The sequence below is a fragment of the Bufo bufo genome, chromosome 2, assembly GCF_905171765.1.
Source record: "Bufo bufo chromosome 2, aBufBuf1.1, whole genome shotgun sequence".
NCBI classification, from domain to species: Eukaryota; Metazoa; Chordata; class Amphibia; order Anura; family Bufonidae; genus Bufo; species Bufo bufo.
In genome coordinates, this window is record NC_053390.1 from 196,644,357 (window position 1) to 196,667,318 (window position 22,962).

At 43.2% G+C, this 22,962-nt stretch overlaps 1 protein-coding gene across 2 annotated transcripts in view; it reads left to right on the forward strand.

Annotated features, from left to right (window-relative positions):
* ZNRF3 (zinc and ring finger 3) overlaps positions 1-22,962 on the forward strand; it is a 142,648-nt gene that overhangs the window by 114,106 nt on the left and 5,580 nt on the right. The window contains exons 3-5 of one of the 2 annotated variants that reach the window (XM_040416010.1): positions 20,649-20,729; positions 21,617-21,748; positions 21,862-21,972. In XM_040416010.1, the coding sequence (XP_040271944.1) occupies positions 20,649-20,729; positions 21,617-21,748; positions 21,862-21,972 (324 nt within the window). The remainder of the gene's footprint in view (positions 1-20,648; positions 20,730-21,616; positions 21,749-21,861; positions 21,973-22,962) is intronic. The other variant, XM_040416011.1, reaches the window with a different exon arrangement.

Genomic DNA, 22,962 nt, shown 5'->3' on the forward strand with positions numbered 1-22,962 from the left:
TGCTGCTTTCAGAGAGGTCATCAATATCAGATCTGTGAGGATGGGGACCCCCTCTCAGCTGTTTTGGCCAGCCGCAGAGCTTGCAACTAGGGATGAGCAAATCTACTTTGGATGAGACTTCCAAAGTCTATTTGCATAATACTTTGTTTGAATACTGTACGGAGCGAGCGCTCCGTACAGTATTAGAATGTATTGGCTCCGATCAGCCGATGTTACTGCTTCGCGGAGTATTGTAAAAAAAAAAAAAAACATTTCCCGAACTCGGGTTCGGTACCAAGGTATTAAACAGTAAATAGTTTATCAATGCTGAATACTGTGCTTCTTACTTGCTTTGTGCAGTTATGATCTGGACGCAGATACATATTGCTTCAAGACCAGCTGGTAAATGCATGATTCCGACATCAGCGTGTGAACGAAGCCTTAGAAATTCTCGTATGCAGTACGTAAATCTCCCAATATAACCAACTCACAGGTCCTACTTGTCATAGAAATCCTAGAAGAAGAAAAAAAAAGAAAAGAATGGAAATGCCGTAAACTGGCAGGAGCCCAGTGCTGGTAGTGGGGTTGGGATAAGCCCCAGCAATGGGGTTTTCTTACTTAGAATTTTTATTATTTTCAAAGTGCAGACAGAGCAGATTTTCGTGTCACTTCAGAGCATTATGTTTTGAGATGGCTTGAGGATTTCATAGAATGTCTTTGATTAGGATGAAAGCGAAAAAGTAAAGTAATTTAAAAAGAGAAGAATTTGAGAGCCGTCTCGGTGGGAGAACAGCGGGTGATCACACAAGGCCTGTTTCCCTCTTGGCTCGTCCTTACATTCCATCCACTATGTGTTGTCTAAGCTGCTGGGTTTCTTACTGAAGTATCTTCTGCGATTGTAACCATGGTCCCTGGGAAGCTGTCCTTGGCCATTTGTTCCAGAGAAGTCCTTAACCACCCACGGCCTCTGTCCTAAGAGGAGATGTCCGCGAGCTGGCAGACAGTGCCCTATACACGTATTATGCCCTGAAATCTGCCTTCATAAACCTTTCACTATTAGATGGGTCTGGTAAAGCCTGGTCATTGTATAATGGAAAATTATGTAGCGCTGTAATGTGCTTTTGGGTTTCATCGAGTTATCATTTTAAAGATATGCTTGCTGTCAGTGAATGGGAGCGTTCTGATTTTCATCCATCTAACTAAAAAACCTACACCTCTAATACTTTTCGCAGCTGAAGGATCGCTACAGTAGCATTCAGTCTATGCGTCTCTCTATGACCTGAACACTCCAGTCTAGATCGATACAATGTACTCCAGGCATGTTTGGCTCACGTGTGACTTTCTCGAGAGACTACATTTGCACTTTTAGTCTGTTATGTGGTCTTGTTTTGTGGGCATGTGTTCATATATGAGCCGATGCGGACCCATTCATTTCAATGGGGGCAGCAAAAGATGCGGACAGCACCCTATATTCTATCATAGGGAAGGACTTTCCGATTCACAAAATGCGGAAGGCACACATTCGGTATCTGTGTTTTGCAGATCAGCAAAAAGGGATACAGTCTTGTAACTGAACCCTAAAGGGGTTGTCTCACTAAAGCAAATGGCATTTATCATGTAGAGAAAGCTAATACAAGGCACTTACTAATGTATTGTTGTTGTCCATATTGCTTCCTTTGCTGGCCTCATTCATTTTTCCATCACATTATACACTGCTCGATTCCAGGGGTTATGACTAGGGATGAGCGAATCAACTTCGGATGAAACATCCGAAGTTGATTCGCATAATACTTTGTTTGAATTAGGGGTGGGCAATATAGGCCATATGCGACGCGCGGATCACAGCGTCCTGTCAGAGGTCGGGTGCCGGGAATGTTTGTCTGCATTGGTGGCAGTGGGCAGTTCCGATCGGAGTCCCAGCAGTGTAATGCTGGGGCTCCGATCGGTTACCGTGGCAGCCAGCAGTCACGCTACTGAAGTCCTGGCTGCCATGGTATGTTAGTGAGCAGCATTATACTCAAGTGCGCCGTGGCCGCCGGTCCCTCCTTCTGTCTGTGCGGCGCATTGCTAATGCTTATAGCATTAGCAATGCGCCGCACAGACCTATGAGAAGGAGCGCCCGGCGGCCACGGCGCACGTGAGTATAATGCTGCTCACTAACATACCATGGCAGCCAGGACTTCAGTAGCGTGACTCCTGGCTGCCATGGTAACCGATCGGAGCCCCAGCATTACACTGCTGGGACTCAGATCGGAGCTGCCCACTGCCATTAATGATGGGGGGGGGGGGGGGGGAGGGGGACCCTGTGGCCACTGCCACCAATGATTAATACTGGGGAGGGAGGGGGGGTGGTGTTGAGTTACCAGAGAGGGCTGATAAGAAGGAGAGGCTGGGGGGCGGGTCCGAGGCTGGGGGGGCTGATCAGAGGCTGGGGGCACATGAGAGGCTGGCTGCCATGGTCAGCTCCCTGCTGTTGTGTGCACAGGGCAGCAGGGAGAGTGTAAAGTCCTATTCACCCTATTAGAGCTCTATTAGGGTGAATATGGCAAGGGTTCTAGCCCTTAAGGAGGCTAATAGTTATTAAATAAAATGTAAAAAAAAAAAGTTTAAACACCCCCCAAATATAACAATATATCGCAATATATATCGCATATCGCAAATGCTTCAAATTATATCGCAATATAGATTTTAGGCCATATCGCCCACCCCTAGTTTGAATACTGTATGGAGTGAGCGCTCGGTAGGTATTAGAATGTATTGGCTCCGATGAGCCAAAGTTATTACTTTGCGAAGTCTCGCGAGACTTTAGGTAATAACTTCAGAAATTAATTTCTACTGTAAAAAAAAAACTTTTTACCGAACTCTGGTTCGGTTCCAAAGTAAAATGTTCTTTCAAAAGTTTTCCTCACTGTGATTGTGCAGACAGAATGGAGGGGGGTAGCAGCAGGCTTCGGACTTCCGTTCTAGTGATCGGTGGGACTTTTACCAACTATCTGTCTCTTTGAGCACCCTGGATCACGTAATACACAGAATTTTAGATCTGTCGATCCAGATACATAGTAACAGAGCAACACTGAGCTGTTTAGTAGAACCAGCGGCACAAGGTCTGCATCCAGTAGTGACTGACCCCGATATCCCAGCCCCCCCCCCCCTTCCCTTTTCCTTTTATTTCTCGTTTAGCAGCAGAAGAGGTTGGGAGTGCTGCCTGCTTCCTCTCCTTTCATCAGAGCGCCAGAATGACCTGTGAATTGTACATTAACCACCCAGTGCCTCTGATCTGTTAATCATTAATCTCGTCTGTTAATGCTGCAAGAACCAACAGGGTTCTCTTGTCTCCTGCTCTGTGTTCTCACCGCTCCCCGACAAGGCTGGGGTCGCCTGAGGACCTTGGGAACGAAACTGCAAAGTCAGGTGACAGTGGCACCTATAGGATTAGTACCAAGGTGTTCGCCTCCATTGTTGTCTTGCCATAAGCATCCAGAAAAGACCTCACTACCTTTAATTACACTGCCCTCCCAACATCAGACACAGATTAGTGTGTAATAATATACATTACATCCTATGTACGTTTGTTATCTCCATCCTTCCTCTCGTTTTTTTTTCCGGTCTCTAGCTGAAAATAATTTTTTAATATCAGCCAGGTTTTCGTTACTACAGGTATTTCTCCATAAATTGTGGCTCCTTGAAGCACCAGGGGCACCTAAATGTATGTCTGTACATTCTCAATGGGTTTATGAAGGTTTGCTGGTTCCTCTGGTTTCCATCCACACAAAAAAAAAAATCAAGTGACCTAGTGTGTATGATAGAAGGAAAATGTGAGCAATGACCATCTCTGTAGGATGGGAAATATGTCATAGCAGTAATATTCATCTGGGGTTAGATCGCTAAAATGAAGAGCATTTACACTTGGAGGTGCCATTATTGATGGTAAATCCTTAGAACGCCCTAATATCCGCACAGATTTATTCTACCATGTGTCAGCAGGGATTCGTATAAGAACACTATTCACTATTCTGATATGGAATGTACACCAAATGCCTGCAACACTTCAGCCACATCTGAATATAGTCTTACACGGGAGGAGACCTGCAGGAGACACCCCGCCAAAGTTCTTCACTCTGGAACCTTTTTTTTCCTTTGGGCAGTTCTTCTTCTGTTTCTCCTATATGCAAAGAAGTATCTCCCAAGGAATGGAACCATCTCGCCAGCTCCACCTCTTGAGAGTGGCTCCCTAGGAGTCAAAATCCAACTTTCCAACAAGCCTTGGGATTTGACAAGGGAATAAAGCCAAGCCAGATATCTATCCGTAGACAGCTGTTTCAGGGTGCTTGCCCTTCATCAGTATGGAGTAGGGTACAGGTTCTCTGGGTGCAATGCCTTGAATGTGGCTGAATCTCCTTAGAGACCAGTCCTGTATGGAGACTTACTGGAAATACTCCATGGTATGAATGCTTATTGGCAATGCTCCATGGGGGATGAGGATGCAAAGAGGTATCTCCTAAGGAAGAAGGAGCCTTGGGAGATACTTCTTTGCATATTAATTTCCCATGGAGCATCACCAATAAGTCTCCATACCATGGAGTACTTCCAGGAAGTCTCCATACAGGACTGGTCTCTTTAACCGCCTCACGTCCGCCCATAGGATATAAACATCCTATGGGTGGACGTCTATTTCTGACAGCACGTTTTAAAACGTCCTGTCAGAAATAGCAGCTGCACGCTAATCGTGCAGCTGCTGATCGGGTTGCCCGCTGTCAGTGACAGCAGGGCAACCCTAAGACAAGGCAGGGACAGTGCCCAGGTGTCCCTGCCTTCACGATCGCTGCAGACACAGCGCTCGCCGAGCGCTGTGTCTGCAGAGCAGGAAGCGCTGTGCGCTTCCTGTTCCGGCCCGGCGGTCATGTGACCGCCGTGACCGGAGAGTGCAGGAGCTGTGTGAGGTCTCTCAGAGACCTCGATCAGCCCTGCACTGAGACTGTACAGCGCTGGATTGCTGCTGTACAGCCTCTATAGGGGTGCATTTGTCCTGTAACTGGGGCTACTATGTCAGCCCCAGTTACAGGAGAAATCAACAGTGTAAAAAAAAATAAAAAGTGAAGTAAATGTCCCCCAGAGGTCTTGTATGACCTTATGGGGGACGAAAAGTGTAAAATAAAATAAAAATAAAATAAAGGGTTGAAAAAAAAAAAAAAAAAAGTTTCACATGTAAGAAAAAAAAAAAATCCCAAGTAAGGAATAAAAAAAAAAATTTAAAATAGAAAAAATAAAATAAAATAGACATATTTAGTATTGCCGCGTCCGTAAAAACCAGCTCTATAAAAATATCACATGACCTAACCCCTCGGGTGAACACCGTAAAAAAAAAAAAAAATGTGTCAAAACAAGCAATTTTTGTCACCTTGCATCACAAAAGGTGCAACACCAAGTGATCAAAAATGCGTATGTCCCACAAAATGGTACCAATAAAACCGTCACCTCATCCCGCAAAAAATGAGCCCCTACATAAGAAAATCTCTCAAAAAATAAAAAAACTATAGCTCTCAGAACATGGACACATTAAAACATAATTTTTTGGTTTCAAAAATGCTATTATTGTGTAAAACTTTAATAAATGAGAAAAAGTATACATATTAGGTATCGCCACGTCCGTAACAATCTGCTCTATAAAAATGTCACTTGACTGAACCCCTCAGGTGAACGCTGTAAAAATAAATAAATAGAAACTGTGCTAAAACAACCAATTTTTTGGTCACCTTGCCCCATAAAGTGTTATAATGAATGATCAAAAAATCATATGTACCCAAAAATAGTACTAATAAAACTGGCACCTTATCCCCTAGTTTCCAAAATGGGGTCACTTCTTGGGAGTTTCTACTGTAAGGGTGCATCAGGGGGCTTCAAATGGGACATGGCATCTAAAAACCATGTGGAGTTCCTTTCCTTCTGCGCCCTGCCGTGTGCCCATACAGCAGTTTACGACCACATGTGGGGTGTTTCTGTAAACCGCAGAATCTGGGTAATAAATATTGAGTTTTGTTTGGCTGTTAACCATCGATGTGTTAAAGAAAAATTTTTATTAAAATGGAAAATCTGCCAAAAAAGTGAAATTTAAAAATTTGATCTCCATTTTCCTTTAATTCTTGTGGAACGCCTAAAGGGTTAACAAAGTTAGTAAAATCGGTTTTGAATACCTTGAGGGGTGTAGTTTCTACAATGGGGTCATTTATGGGGGTATCCACTATGTAGGCCCCACAAAGTGACTTCAGACCTGAACTGGTCCTTATAAAGTGGGTTTTGGCAATTTTCTTAAAAATTTGAAGAATTGCTTCTAAACTTCTAAGCCTTCTAACGTCCTAAAAAAATAAAATGACATTTCCAAAATGATGCCAACATAAAGTAGACATATGGGGAATGTTAAATAATAACTATTTTATGAGGTATCACTTTCTGTTTTAAAAGCAGAGAAATTGAAATTTAGAAAATTGCGAATTTTTCAAATTTTTGGGTAAATTTGGGATTTTTTCATAAATAAAGGTGAAATATTTTGACTCAAATTTATGACTATCATGAAGTACAATGTGTCACGAGAAAACAATCTCTGAATGACTTGGATAAATAAAGGCGTTCCAAAGTTATTACCACATAAAGTGAGAGATGTCAGTTTTGCAAAATTTGGCCTGGTCAGGAAGGGGGCAAAGGGCCCAGATGGGAAGTGGTTAAGGAGATTCGGTTCCTCCTAGAAAGGTATAAATAAATTGACAACTGGGTGTTACCATTCCCTTTGTAAAATGGATGGGTAGCTACAGACTGAGCATTTGTACAGTGTCAGAACAAGCAGGGACACCTTTGTTGTTAATGTATTTGTACACTTCTAGTAGGAATAACAGGGGAACTACACAAGGCAGACTTCTAGAATACTGTGCTCTAAAATTGTTAATTTATGACGAGTACAAGTATTTATTAAAACAGAAGAGCTCTTTAAAAGTGTATTATGTCTATTTCATTACCAGAAAGGTTACAATGTATGATAAAAGTTGGATGTACATTGGCAGCGTTGCACGTTTGATATTCCATCAGAAAAAGGTGTTTATGGGTGCTGTGTATTAGACTATAAAATCACGTCATGTCACCAGCTGATCCTCTGCCTTGCATCATGATAAATGGTGTTTTAGGAGCCATGTTGATTTTTATAGTTAGTTGTACCGGCTTTGGTGCATCTGGATACAATTTATTATGTAACGGAATGTGTCCTGGATTCTTCCTCTTTCTGGGGTATTTATACTAGCAGCATCCTCCTGAAACATCGGCAAGAAGATATCACTGTTAGAACTTGCAGAGTAGGTGCCACATACCTGAATTCTTTCACTCTGTATTCACTGTATGATGCCAATGACCAAGGGTGGTGTTGACTAGCCCTGTGACTCCCCTTCTGAGCCCCAAAAGGTCACTTTACACCCTCTCCTCAAATATTTCAGGTCTGATACTTTAAGAAGCCCACTGTTGTAAACTATGTGACTGCTGGCAACATGTAGTCTTTGGGAAGATGGTCAGACTCTGACGTTTTTTATTTATAATAATTTTTTTTCTGAATCTGAAATTTCCAATATTCTAATACCTTATGTAATTATACTGCGTCTACTAGGGATGAGCGAACTTGCGTCTTCAAGTTCGGCGTACAAGGTTCGGGTTATCTAAGAATTTCGTTATGGATTCCGCTACCACGGACCGTAAGTTATGGTCCGTGGTAACGGAATCCTTAACGGAATTGTTAGATAACCCAAACCTTGTATGTTGAACTTGAAGACACAAGTTCGCTCATCCATGGTGTCTACAAATGTATAGGGGAATTCTGGTCACAATGGCAATAATGCGAAAGATTCAGCAAAATAAGGGTAATACTTGTTATATTGTAAATGTTGTTCCCATTGTATCTTTGTATTCTCTGCGTAGTAAAGCATTGCCAGCAGGAATGGGGGCAGGGATGTGACAACTGCCATGCACTTGATTCTTGTGTCAAGGGAAAACGCATCATTGTGGCATGCCAAATGATTTCAAGTGACATTGACGGTCCTCCAGATCCAGGAGAAGCTAGCGTGAATAGAAGGCAGTTTGGATGATGGAACTGGGTTCTCTTCACTTATTTGGTTGTTTCCTAAGGGTTTGGGTAAAAAAACTAAACAAAACATTTAAAGGGGTTCTCTGGGATTTTGATGGCCTATCCTCGGGATAGGTCATCAGTACGAGACTGGTGGTGGTGCAAGGAGTTGGACCCCACCAATCACCTATTTGAGGAAACGGTGGTGCTCACTGGAGTTCTAGTGAGCACTGTGGCTTACCAAACGCAGTGCCGTACGTTGTATAGTGGCTGTGCTTGGTATTGCAGCTCGGCCCCATTCACTTGAATGGGACTGAGCTGCGTCTAGGCCATGTGGCTGATGGACGTGATGTCTCATGGTCTCAGAAGAGGCTTAAATGCTCACCATCAGAACCATCGCATTATATATTGCTTGTTTCCAGGTGTTACGGACACCACAGCAGAGCAGATACGAGGTGGCCGGGTTGGGAGCTGCTGTACATGCATGACCTCATGGCCCCAGCCATCAGAGAGGCTGGCACTTTTCCTATAGTGTGCAAGCACAACCACCGCTGCTGGATTGCAGGGTGGTCATTAACCCTGGATACAGGCAGTGTATAATGTGATGGAAAAATGAATCAAGCCAGCAAAGGAGGCATTATGGACAATCACAATATACACTGCTCAAAAAAATAAAGGGAACACTTAAACAACACAATGTAACTCCAAGTCAATCACACTTCTGTGAAATCAAACTGTCCACTTAGGAAGCAACACTGAGTGACAATCAATTTCACATGCTGTTATGGAAATGGGATAGACAACAGGTGGAAATTATAGGCAATTAGCAAGACACCCCCAATAAAGGAGTGGTTCTGCAGGTGGTGACCACAGACCAATTCTCAGTTCCTATGCTTCCTGGCTGATGTTTTGGTCACTTTTGAATGCTGGCGGTGCTTTCACTCTAGTGGTAGCATGAGACGGAGTCTACAACCCACACAAGTGGCTCAGGTAGTGCAGCTTATCCAGGATGGCACATCAATGCGAGCTGTGGCAAGAAGGTTTGCTGTGTCTGTCAGCGTGGCGTCCAGAGCATGAAGGCGCTACCAGGAGACAGGCCAGTACATCAGGAGACGTGGAGGAGGCCGTAGGAGGGCAACAACCCAGCAGCAGGACCGCTACCTCCGCCTTTGTGCAAGGAGGAACAGGAGGAGCACTGCCAGAGCCCTGCAAAATGACCTCCAGCAGGCCACAAATGTTCATGTGTCTGCTCAAACGGTCAGAAACAGACTCCATGAGGGTGATATGAGGGCCCGATGTCCACAGGTGGGGGTTGTGCTTACAGCCCAACACCGTGCAGGACGTTTGGCATTTGCCAGAGAACACCAAGATTGGCAAATTCGCCACTGGCGCCCTGTGCTCTTCACAGATGAAAGCAGGTTCACACTGAGCACGTGACAGACGTGACAGAGTCTGGAGACGCCGTGGAGAACGTTCTGCTGCCTGCAACATCCTCCAACATGACCGGTTTGGCATTGGGTTAGTAATGGTATGGGTGGCATTTCTTTGGAGGGCCGCACAGCCCTCCATGTGCTCGCCAGAGGTAGCCTGACTGCCATTAGGTACCAAGATGAGATCCTCAGACCCCTTGTGAGACCATATGCTGGTGCGGTTGGCCCTGGGTTCCTCCTAATGCAAGACAATGCTAGACCTCATGTGGCTGGAGTGTGTCAGCAGTTCCTGCAAGACGAAGGCATTGATGCTATGGACTGGCCCGCCCGTTCCCCAGACCTGAATCCAATTGAGCACATCTGGGACATCATGTCTCGCTGTATCCACCAACGTCACGTTGCACCACAGACTGTCCAGGAGTTGGCAGATGCTTTAGTCCAGGTCTGGGAGGAGATCCCTGAGGAGACCGTCCGCCACCTCATCAGGAGCATGCACAGGCGTTGTAGGGAGGTCATACAGGCACGTGGAGGCCACACACACTACTGAGCCTCATTTTGACTTGTTTTAAGGACATTACATCAAAGTTGAATCAGCCTGTAGTGTGTTTTTCCACTTTAATTTTGAGTGTGACTCCAAATCCAGACCTCCATGGGTTGAAAAATTTTATTTCCATTTTTTTATTTTTGTGTGATTTTGTTGTCAGCACATTCAACTATGTAAAGAACAAAGTATTTCAGAAGAATATTCAATTAACTCAGATCTAGGATGTGTTATTTTTGTGTTCCCTTTATTTTTTTGAGCAGTGTATTAGTAAGTGCCTTGTATTAACCTTCTCTACCTGATAAATGCCATTTGCTGAAGTGACACAACCCATTTAAGTATAGTCTGTTGATTTACTGTGATTTATATTGAAGATATAAAGCTATTTAGATATACAGATAGCAGTGTTACATTATATCTATTAGATTTCTGCCTGTTCTGCACAGTTCACACAATGGTAAAACGCCCCACACCTCAGCCTAAAGGATTTTTTTGTGTTGTGTTGATCAGGTTTCGCAGAACATTGTTGCAAATGCAGAACTGAGGAGAAGGGAAGATGATGCAACAGTACATAGGGCCGGGTGCGTGGACTTTGAGTGTCCTTGAAGTTGAGTTAGCGCCCTGTTCGTGCAAGGCATATTTGGCACACACTGCCATGCTTGTATTTTGTCTGATGATTTAAGGTGTTTATTCCCATGTGAACGCCATGTAAATGTATTTCTACCTTATTTCAAATGCTGAAGACTGACGGGACTGAATCTGTTTTCAATATATTACTATATATTTATTTTAATTACTTGTATAGCACAAATGTAAATTCCCTGTCAGTAAGTATTTGGAGTATGGGAGAAAACCAGAAGACCCAGAGGAAATCCACCTAAACATGAGGAGAACATCCAAACTCCATGCAGATTACCTAAAACCCAGTGCTGCATGGCACCAGTGCTAACCACTGAGCCACCATGTTGCTTACTATTACGGGAGTTCCATCAAATCTAAGGGTCCATTCACATGTCCATAGTTGTGGGTCCGCATCCGTTCCACAATTTTGCAAAACTGGTTCGTTCATTTAAATGGGGCAAAAGATGTGGACAGCACACCGTGTGCTATCCGCATCCGTAGTTCTGTTCTGTGGCCCCGCAAAAAAGATTCCGCAATCTCGGACAAGAATAGGCATTTCTATCCCAGGGCCGGCCATGTGCATTCTGCAAAACACATACGGACGTCTGAATTGACCCCTAATGTTGTAGAATTCACTAGATGCTTAGAAATCACTGTTCATACATTTGTATGTCCCCTTAAAGGGCATCTGTCAGCAGATTTGTACCTATGAAACTGGCTGACCTGTTACATGTGCGCTTGGCAGCTGAAGGCATCTGTGTTGGTCCCATGTTCATTATTGCCCGCATTGCTGAGAAATATGAAGTTTTAATGTATGCAAATACAGTTGCAAGAGAAAGTATGTGAACCCTTTGGAATGATATGGATTTTTGCACAAATTGGTCATAAAATGTTATCTAATCTTCATCTAAGTCACAACAATAGACAATCACAGTCTGCTTAAACTAATAACACACAAAGAATTAAATGTTACCATGTTTTTATTGAACACACCATGTAAGCATTCACAGTGCAGGTGGAAAAAGTATGTGAACCCCTAGACTAATGACATCTCCAAGAGCTTATTGGAGTGAGGTGTCAGCCAACTGGAGTCCAATCAATAAGATGAGATTGGAGGTGTTGGTTACAGCTGCCCTGTCCTATAAAAAACACACACTAGTTCTGGGTTTGCTTTTCACAAGAAGCATTGCCTGATGTGAATGATGCCTCACACAAAAGAGCTCTCAGAAGACCTTTGAGCTCTCAGAAGAATTGTTGAATTGCATAAAGCTGGAAAGGGTTATAAAAGTATCTCCAAAAGCCTTGCTGTTCATCAGTTCACGGTAAGACAAATTGTCTATAAATGGAGAAAGTTCAGCACTGCTGCTACTCTCCCTAGGAGTGGCCGTCCTGTAAAGATGACTGCAAGAGCACAGCGCAGACTGCTCAGTGAGGTGAAGAAGAATCCTAGAGTGTCAGCTAAAGACTTACAAAAGTCTCTGGCATATGCTAACATCCCTGTTAGCGAATCTACGATATGTAAAACACTAAACAAGAATGGATTTCATGGGACGATACCACAGAGGAAGCCACTGCTGCCAAAACATTGCTTCACGTTTACAGTTTGCACAAGAGCACCTGGATGTTCCACAGCAGTACTGGCAAAATATTCTGTGGACAGATGAAACCAAAGTTGAGTTGTTTGGAAGAAACACACAACACTATGTGTGGAGAAAAAGAGGCACAGCATACCAACATCAAAACCTCATCCCAACTGTGAAGTATGGTGGTGGGGGCATCATGGTTTGGGGCTGCTTTGCTGCGTCAGGGTCTGGACGGATTGCTATCATCGAAGGAAAAATGAATTCCCAAGTTTATCAAGACATTTTGCAGGAGAACTTAAGGCCATCTGTCCACCAGCTGAAGCTCAACAGAAGATGGGTGTTGCAACAGGACAACGACCCAAAGCATAGAAGTAAATCAACAACAGAATGGCTTAAACAGAAGACAATACGCCTTCTGGAGTGGCCCAGTCAGAGTCCTGACCTCAACCCGATTGAGATGCTGTGGCGTGACCTCAAGAAAGCGATTCACACCAAACATCCCAAAAATATTGCTGAACTGAAACAGTTCTGTAAAGAGGAATGGTCAAGAATTACTCCTGACCGTTGTGCATGTCTGATCTGCAACTACAGAAAACGTTTGGTTGAAGTTATTGCTGCCAAAGGAGGTTCAACCAGTTATTAAATCCAAGGGTTCACATACTTTTTCCACCTGCACTGTGAATGTTTACATGGTGTGTTCAATAAAAACATGGCAACATTTAATTATTTGTGTGTTATTAGTTTAAGCAGACTGTGATTGTCTATTGTTGTGACTTAGATCAAGATAAGATCATATTTTATGACCAATTTGTGCAAAAATCCATATCATTCCAAAGGGTTCACATACTTTTTCTTGCAACTGTATGTACAAATCTGCTGACAGATGCCATTTAATGTTAGAAATTGGTGCCCCTCTACCCTCTAGTCCCATGCAAATCAGTTTTCCTTATCCTTATAGGGCAGCCAGATGCTGTATGTACTGTGTGTACTGGGAGGGCTGAGAAAGGGTGGAACCCCTGAACATGAATATTCATGACTAACAATTTTAATTAGGAAATGCAGAAGAAATTCAGGAAAATAGCGGTGTAATTTATTAGATGGTGGTAACCCTCAGAGCAAACTATTTGTGTATCATGGTAAAGTGATTAGTCCAATATCTTGATGGATAATTTTCTCATTTGTGTTTATTTCATCTTCTAGATGACCCTATCTACATCCCAACTCCTAGACTTCTTCCTTAGGCTACTTTCACACTAGCGTTTTTGCTGGATCCGGCAGGGTTCAGCAAAAACGCTTCCGTTACTGATAATACAACCATCTGCATCCGTTATGAATGGATCCGGTTGTATTATCTTTAACATACCCAAGACGGATCCGTCATGAACTCGCATTAAAAGTCAATTGGGGACGGATCAGTTTTCTATTGTGTCAGAGAAAACGAATCCGTCCCCATTGACTTGCATTGTGGGTCATGACGGATTCGTCTTGCTCCGCATCCCAAGATGGAAAGCTTTCCGGTATGAAAACTAAATGCATTTTGGTGCATTCCGTTCTGTTCAGTTACATTTTGTCCCCATTGACCATAGATGGGGACAAAACGGAAGAGTTTTTTTTCCCCCGGTATTGAGACCCTATGACAGATCTCAATACCGGAAAATATTAACAGACCACCAAGCTATTACAGCTGTTTTCAGGATGGTATTTTTGGCATTGCCCCATTCAGTGCCTTTATGATCTTTTTACATGGGCAGATAATCTGCCCATAAATGAGCACCGATCAACAGCATAGCATGCCGATCAGTGATCATTTAGTAGAAAACATGGATTGACGTAAAAAAAAGTAGAAAACATGGATTGAAAACATGGAAAGTAGAAAACATGGATTGACGTAAAAAAAATTGTCTAAAAAAAACCCTTTTTTTTTTTTTTTTTTTAAAACAAACCCCCACCATAGAATAGTCACCCACAGGCTGTTAATCTGTGATTGAATACATTGATGAAAGTATCCATTTAGTAAACATGGGAGCATAAGGATGACTTATTCCACTGTGTGCACATGGAGGTATAGTTCGGAAAATCCTCCTAACTTATTCCCCCAATGAGAGGCTCAATCATGATGTGAATAGATCCTAAGAAATGAGACTTCTCAGTGCCAGCCCATTACCTGTGATCATCCTGTGAGGACATTTACTAAGCTGTCCTTATTACGTGGTCATGGATATATTTGGAACTTTGCCGAGGGCATACTATTGGGCATACTGTTTTATGCAGCTAACAAAGCCATTGTAGCCTTCCTTCATTGAGTTTGCCACCCTTTACTCCCGATGGATTCCTATCACTGTGCTCTAGCTACTTCTGATGAATTCACTTCTATAAATTCTTGACATGACGGATCAGAACATCTGAGATTCCTCCGATTCTGTATAAATTTGACTTCCCATCACATTCCCAAATGAATAAGGCCTCTGTGATGGTTGCCTCTACACTGATATGTTTCATCTGCCAGTAAACTCATCCATTACCAACCAAGTCTAGAGAGATTATGATCAAGTCCACAGCGATATAGCCCGGGTCCATGGTTCCTGCGCTAGGATTTCCACTCCTGGCCGTACCTCCTTTCATAGACTCTCCCTGTACTCGTTGGTGCTTGTTATAAACTCATTCATAATTAAGAGGCAAAGCGTCTTCTGTGAAAAATTAGTTCAAAAGATTTTCTTTTCTTTGCTCCACCTTTCTTCCCTGGGGCTTCCCTAAAGCCTGACAACATGGGCGGATTACCAGAAAAAAAAAAAAATCCTCATTAACTACTTCTTATCCAGAGGCTTTTGTTGGCTTGGATGACTCCACGTCAACACAATCGCCATTATTGATTTGTTCTTTTTCATACTAACTTCGCTTATATTCTTAAAATACATTTTTTTTTTTTTCTGTATTAAGACGCATTTTATGCAGTTTCTCCATCCCAAGACTGGACAAATCCAGGGAGTCCGGTATCCAGTGCACCTAGAATTGTGGGCTAAAGCCAACATTTCAAAGTTTTTTACATGGTGAGGTCTACAGAAGTTCTTGCAGTCAGGCTACTAAACTTGCAACCTATCCAACTGGCTCTGAAATACAGTTACCTCGCCTACCTTAGAGCTTACAGTATAGGGATATAGGTGTAGTATCTCTTCTATCTGTCCCACTCTTCCTTGTGGAAAAGTGGATCTGTTGCCCATGGCTACTAATTAGGTTGCTGCTTCTGTTTTCCGAAGGGTTTCCAAAAAGTGAGAGCACCACTTTTCCCTTGCACTACTAAATCGCCCAAATGTGTTTTCACTAGCGTGAACTGGATTGTGTGCCGCCTTATGCTTTGTTCCAAATATGTAAGCGCCACGGATGATGACTGCGCTATAGGCATAAATGATGATCTCGAAGATGGCGCTGACATAAGGCAAGTACTAACATAAAGCACTAGGGAGACAGAAGGGGGTTGCTAAGAGAGGGGAGTGAGAATTAGAGCTGGAGAACAGAGCAAGAGATTGCATTCCGTGCTGTTTGCTGCTTTGATCTCCTGCCAAGAGAACCTGCAAGGTCGGAGCCAGCAGCCTTAAAGTTCCGGATATGTGAGGCTTGTGGAATGCTGGAGTTTATGTATGAAGTGTGTGTAATGTGTTTGATAGGTGCTCTCACCATTCGCACAGCTCCACCAAGAGCACTGTACAAAGTAACGTCTGAGAACACCATTTCCAAGGGATGACCCATAGATCTAAAAACGACATTTCAAAACAGAGGTCTTAAATGTGCACTTCGTTAATATCCCTCTGCTCATATGTGCCTTCCCTTTGCCTTTTTTTTTATAGCCATGTTGACTTTTTGAAATGATGCAAAAAAATTATCGTTATTTTTATGCATCATCGTTGCATTGCTCATTAGACCTCCTTCACATGTCAGTGAATCACATTCAGTCCTTGGTCTCCACAGGTCGCTCACATCTCCATTGACTTTAATATTTGTATTCACACATCAGTGGTTTTCCACGGAAGGAAGCATGCCCTATTTGGCCCGTGATTATGGATCCTCATGCATATTATAGTCTGTAGTTCTTGGAAAACCACAGACTCGACACGGATGCCATCCGTGTTTGGTCCATGGTCTTCATGAACCATTGATAGGAGATGAAGTTCTAGAAATGAATTTTCAGCCTAGCCGTGTCCATGAAATACAGATGGCACATGGAAGGCACAGAACAAACACAGATCCTTCATGGATGAACCATTGACCATCTTATCATGGATGTCATCACAGATATGAATGTGTCATTGAGGCCTTCATATGAATGATGTCTCCTGTCTTAGAGGCTGCAGCCATTGCAATTTTAAAATTCATTCTTAAATGGCTGCACCATTTTGCCTGAAAAAGGCTGTTTCACCCACAAAAGCATGCACTTGATTACAATGAATGTGGTTTCTAGGCAAAAACAGGTGGGCACTTAACATTCAATCTTATAAGGGTACTTTCACACTTGCGTTGCTGGATTCCGGCTGGCAGTTCCATCGCCGATCCGTCAATCTGTATGCAAACGGAAACAATTTGTAGACTGATCCGGATGCGAATCCATCTCACAAATGCATTGCAATACTGGATCCGTCTCTCTGGTGTCATCCGGAAAAACGGATTCGGTATTTTATTTTATTTTTTTACATTTTTAAAGGTCTGTGCATGCGCAGACCGGAAGCCCGGATCCGTCAATGCGGCAATTTTAATGCACTACGGCACTAATACATTCCAATGGAAAAAAATGCCGGATCCGGCATTCCGGCAAGTGTTCAGGTTTTTTCTCCATCCAAATACCACAAGGGTACTTTCACACTAGCGTTTTTCTTTTACGGTGTTGAGTTCCGTCACAGGGGCTCAATACCGGAAAAGACTGATCAGTTTATCCTAATGCATTCTAAATGGAGAGCATTCCGTTCAGGATGCATCAGTTCAGTCCCTCTTACGTTTTTTTTGGCCGGTAGAAAATACCGCAGCATGCAGCAGTTTTCTCTCCGGCCAACAATCCTGAACACTTTCCGGAATGCCGGATCCGGCATTAATTTCCATTGAAATGCATCAGTGCCGGATCCGGCATGAAGTGTTCCGGCCAAACGGATCCGGTTTTCCAGTCTGCGCATGCGCAGACCTTTAAAAAGTGCAAAAAAATATAAAAATACCGGATCCATTTTTTCCGGATGACACCGGAGAGTCGGAGCCGGTATTTCAATGCATTTGTCACACGGATCCGCATCCGGATCCGTTTGCATCAGGATTGCCGGATCCAGCGGGCAGTTTCGGCGACGGAACAATCTGCCGCAAGTGTGAAAGTACCTTAAAAGGACTGAACTGAAGACATCCTGATGCATCCTGAACGGATTGCTTTCCATTCAGAATGCATTAGGATAAAACTGAAAAGTTCTTTTCCGGTATTGAGCCCCTAGGACGGAACTCAATACCGGAAAACTTTGACACAAGTGTGAAAGTACCCTAACCACTTCAGTGCCACCGCTGAAGCCTGTATTAGGGTCCATTCACACGTCCGCAACGTGTTTTGCGGATCCGTAAAACACTGACAGTGGCAATGTGTGTTCCGCATTTTGCGGACCGCACATTGCTGGCACTAAATAGAATATGCCTATTCTTGTCCGCAATTGCTGCCTCATAGAACTGAATGGGTCCGCAATTCCGTTCCGCAAAATGCGGAACGAAATTGTGGACGTGTGAATGGACCCTTAGCCAGACCGGCAGTTTCTTTTTCCTACATCCAGAGTCCTCAGTGTGTAAACATGCCCTTTTGTTGCTCATAAGCAGATTGATGTCGGGATATCACACCAGTTAAAAATGTGTAGTTGTCAGAGATCTCCATCGTTTTATGTATAACCATTACTGGTGTAGCTGAGGACAGCCGCCATGGTACATTGAGGGCAGATCTTTATCATAGTGACTAACATGACTAGAAGTAAAATAGGATAAGCAGCACTCCAGACCCCAATTTGGGGATAATATACTGATAAGAAAAGATGATAAATAAGTGGTCCCCGCGGATGGAGATCCTGGCTGGGGGTCCTGTCAAGAAGCAATATGTAGAAATCTGCAGCACTCTTCAATTTATGTGAAAATTCTGGTTACTTTATTTGTATCAGCAGCATAAAGATAGCGACGTTTTGACCATCTCTGGTCTTTCTCAAGCAAGAGAGAGACCAGAGAAGGTCGAAACGTCGCTATCTTTATACTGCTGATACAAATAAAGTAACCAGAATTTTCACATAAATTGAAGAGTGCTGTGGATTTCTACATATTAGATATTAAGACTTGCCACCATGTATCTTTTTAAATGGAATGTCATTAGCGCTGAACCTTACCTGTTCGTAACCCTACATAAATCAATGGGAACGACCATTCTCGGCAGTAGGGAAGGATGTCAGAAGAGCATAACTGAAATTTTACTTATAGTCCTTACCCAGTTAATGTTGAGTCCCATTGCGTAGCTGTTCATTAACCAATTTATGCCGTGACCATGCGCTGGTCCCTTGAGTTACAACATTACCTGGTTCTGGGTCAACCACTGTTAGGTTGAATTTATTGTAACTTGAGGCTTAGCTTTATGGGAAAGCAGTAATTTCTGATAAAGATAAAGCAAGCCCTTCCACATATCAGGTGGACAGAGCTGCCGGAAGCTGTGCCTTTCTATGTAGAGGACAGATGTTAGCTCATCCTGGCACCTTGTATCTTGAGGGACCATGTGCATCTTTGTGATGAAGGCCATGTTCATTGTGTACGTTCAGCATATGGCACTGGAAATGGACCATAAGATTGGCCTAGATCATGCTTCTGGCCTGTATACACTGACATAACTTTATTTTCAACTATATTGGAAAGTCTCGGTTACCGTATATTCTCCATTAGGCATCATGCACACAGCTGTATTTTGGGTCCGCATAAATCACACGTGGACCCCTTCATTTCTGTAGGGTCGCAAAAAATGCGCACAACACACGAATGTCATTCATGTGGTGCAGCTATTCCACAAATTATAGAACATACCCTATTCTTGTCTGTATTGCATATAGGGACTGAGGAAAGTGCAGGATGCACACGGCCAGTATCCGTATTTTGCGGATCCACGTTTTGCTGACCACAAAATGACAATGGCTGTGTACATGGGGTCTTACAATGCATTACAGGTTAAAGTAAGGGCAGACATAAGGTGTCTATTTTGGGTGTACACACTGACCACAGTGTGACCAGAGCCTAAAATGCCCACTTCTTTAATTTCAGCAGTTTATGTGCATCCTCATACTTCATCAACAAGCACTGCGATATCCTTGAGGCTCCGGGCTGTCTCACAAACTGTACTTGTATGACCCCTGGTGGAAAGATGTCAAAACTGCATCTGGAATGTTCTTCTTCACTGCACCTTTTTAGTACTTCTGTTTGATCAATAATTATCCTATATTAAAGTTACTAGTATGGAATTTAATATTAAATGTATCAGTTAAATAGCCAATGCAGTATATAAGTAGATGCATTGCCGGAATTTCACACTTCAACTTGGTTGGGGGCAAATTCCATAATTAAAGTACTGTTATCTGGATTTTAAAAAAAGTTTTCCTAAGATTTTGTCATCATTTAGTTTCAGAAACTTGCATGATTATTTTTTTTTTTTTTTTTTTTTTATTGTGATGGTTCATTATCATGTACATTGGCATCAACATCAAGTTTTAACACACTTTATATTGGCGCCACATAATTGATTTCAATGTCTTACTATGAATTTTCACTCTCCTTCAGATTCATCATTTGTGTTATCTACGCCACTGACTGCAACATGCAGAAGTGTTCAATAATTGATAAGACACTCCTGTAAATGCCTCCATTTGAACTGTTTGGTCACACAGTTAAAGGGGTTCTCTGGATAGATCATCAGCATCTGATCGGCGGGGGTCCGACACCTGGGACCCCTGCCACTCAGCTGTTTGAGAAGACAGTGGCGCAGGAGTGCCGCGGCCTTCTCGCTGTTTACTGCAGGTCCAGTGACGTCACGACTAGTATCACTGGCCTGGGCGGGGCTAAGCTTCATTCAATTGAACAGAGCTCAGCCCCGCCCAGGCCATTGATACTAGTCGTGACGTCACTGGGCCTGCGGTAAACAGCGAGAAGGCCGCTGTCTTCTCAAACAGCTGATCGGCAGGGGACCCAGGTGTCTGACCCCCGCAGATCAGATGCTGATGATCTATCCAGAGGATAGATCATCAGTTTAAAAAAACTGCAGAACCCCTTTAACAGTCTAGGGCAACATTTTGCACAGATGTCAGAGTATATACATTTATGCTGTATTTTGTGTAATGTAGCTTATACTTTATTCTCTTTTTCTCTTCTAGGCCAAGCGGGCAGTGCAGAGAGGGGCTACAGCAGTTATCTTTGATGTCTCAGACAACCCTGATGCTGTGGAGCAGGTAGATGTAGGTTTCGTATAGGCGCTGGGCTGCATCAGTCACCTGAGATTGTGGCGGCTTTCTTATAGAGCTAAGAAGTGATGTTTTGTCTTGACTGTTTCTACCCTGTTTTTAATGTTTTGTGTTTTTTATTTTTTTGGTGTTTTTATTTTTTTGTTTATTCAAAAGAGCCTTGAAGTTATGACCATAAAACAAACCGTATAATAACTTATAATACATATATTTTTATGTGGGCAGATGTTACTTACAGCACCATTTATGGTTATACACAGCTTGTCCATGAATATCCAAGCTGATCTCCGCTTGGTATCATAACCTGCAGATTTGTATGGACATTTCCCCCCCAGATCTGACAGCAGACCCAGGCATCAGTGGGCTGATGGATCTGCTTGGTGATGTACATGTTATCAAGCGTATGATGTCTTCTGATCAGGGGTGCCTGAGGCCCCCGCCCCCTAATATAATGTTCCCCTGGTAGTCCCCCTGTAGTATAATGCCCCCTCTGTAGTGGTAGTATATACATAAGTATATAGTGTTAATATATATATAATGCTGTCCTCTATGAGGCAGTACAATGGCGCAGGAGGTCGCGATAACATCATCGGGACTTCCTGTGCTGGGTCTCAGGTGGTGCAATGATGTGGTCATAAACGCCTGAGTCAGGCCGCAAGAATGCCTTCGTCATCTTAGACCCAGTGCAGGAGATTGCAATGATCTCATCCCGACCTCTTGCGCTGTTCTGCTTCCTCATAGGCTTCAGCTCTAATGGTTTTGTTAGTCCAAGCAGATCTCTTTAATGATTGCATGGAATGTAGACTTCCAGTCAATAATTATTTAGCTATTCTAGAAGATCAGACAATTCCTTATTCTGGAATTCTCTTCCTCCTCTGCAGCTGAATCAAGGCTTGGAAGATCCACTTAAGAGACCAGTTGTATATATGAAAGGCACTGATGCTATTAAACTCATGAACATCGTCAATAAGCAGAAAGGTGCTCGAGCCAGAATTCAGCATCGTCCACCTCGGGTAAGCTTCTGGAATGTAAGGCAACATAACAGACCACTGACACCCAAAAGTGGGAGGTTAAGGTTTCATTTAATGTATTTTGCAGTGATTGTTTCATTTTTTTTCTTTTTTAGCAACCCACTGAATATTTTGACATGGGTATCTTCCTGGCCTTCTTTGTGGTGGTGTCACTGGTCTGCCTTATCCTTCTTATCAAGATCAAATTAAAGCAAAGAAGAAGTCAGGTAAACATTGGCTGTTGTAACAGGCAGTGGGTGTGGACCCACTGTGCCAACTCAACGTAAGGGCATTGTCCTACTGGTCCCCTGGTATTCACCCTTTAACGCCTGGACAGGGACCTTGACTTTGCTACAGGAAACCTACCAGGTCGCTCCTCCTGGAATAGTCCGGTTGTAGTTGGCTGCTGACCCATGAGGGCCAGAGACACTGCTTTGAAGCACTAAAGGAGCAGACAATACTTATAGTCAGGAGACAAGCCAAGGTCAGGGCAGACAGAGTTCATAAAACAAATAATAATAATCTTTATTTAGCGCCAACATATTCCACAGTGTTTTACAATCAGGGGGTTTAAGTATAGACATTCATAAATAACACCACAGCAAACAATTACAAGGAAAATAGGGGCCCTGCTCATAAGAGCTTACAATCTATGAGGTTGTTTTGCACAATGGTCCAGCCATCATAAAACAGTAGGGGAGGATGGTAGGTAAAGATGAGGGAGGTGTAGGGGGCAGCACTGTGGAGAGCATAGTGGGGAAGAATACGGACTTTAAATAGAATCCTGTACTGTATGGGTAACCAGTGCAATGACTGGCACAGGGTGGAAGCATCAGGGTAGTGTTTAGACAGATAGATGAGCCTGGCTGCTGCGTTCAGGATAGATTGGAGAGGGAAGAGTCTGGTGAGGGGGGAAGCCGATTAGTAATGAGTTACTCAAGACTGGAATGGATCAGGGCAACAATGTGATGTGTTGTTGTTTCCACATTAAGAAAGAGGTGGATTCTAGAGATGTTTTTGAGGTACAGGCAGCATGAGCAAGCAGGCAAGAGAGATCTGAGTTCAGGGCAGACAATGGAGGAACAGAGTCTGTAAACAGGCTGAGATCGTACAAGGGTAGACAGACAGAAAAAGCACACCTTCACTAGGACTAGCAAACACTAGAATACCTAATGCTCAGGCAAACAACCCCGTATAAATAGGAAACCTGATCAGCA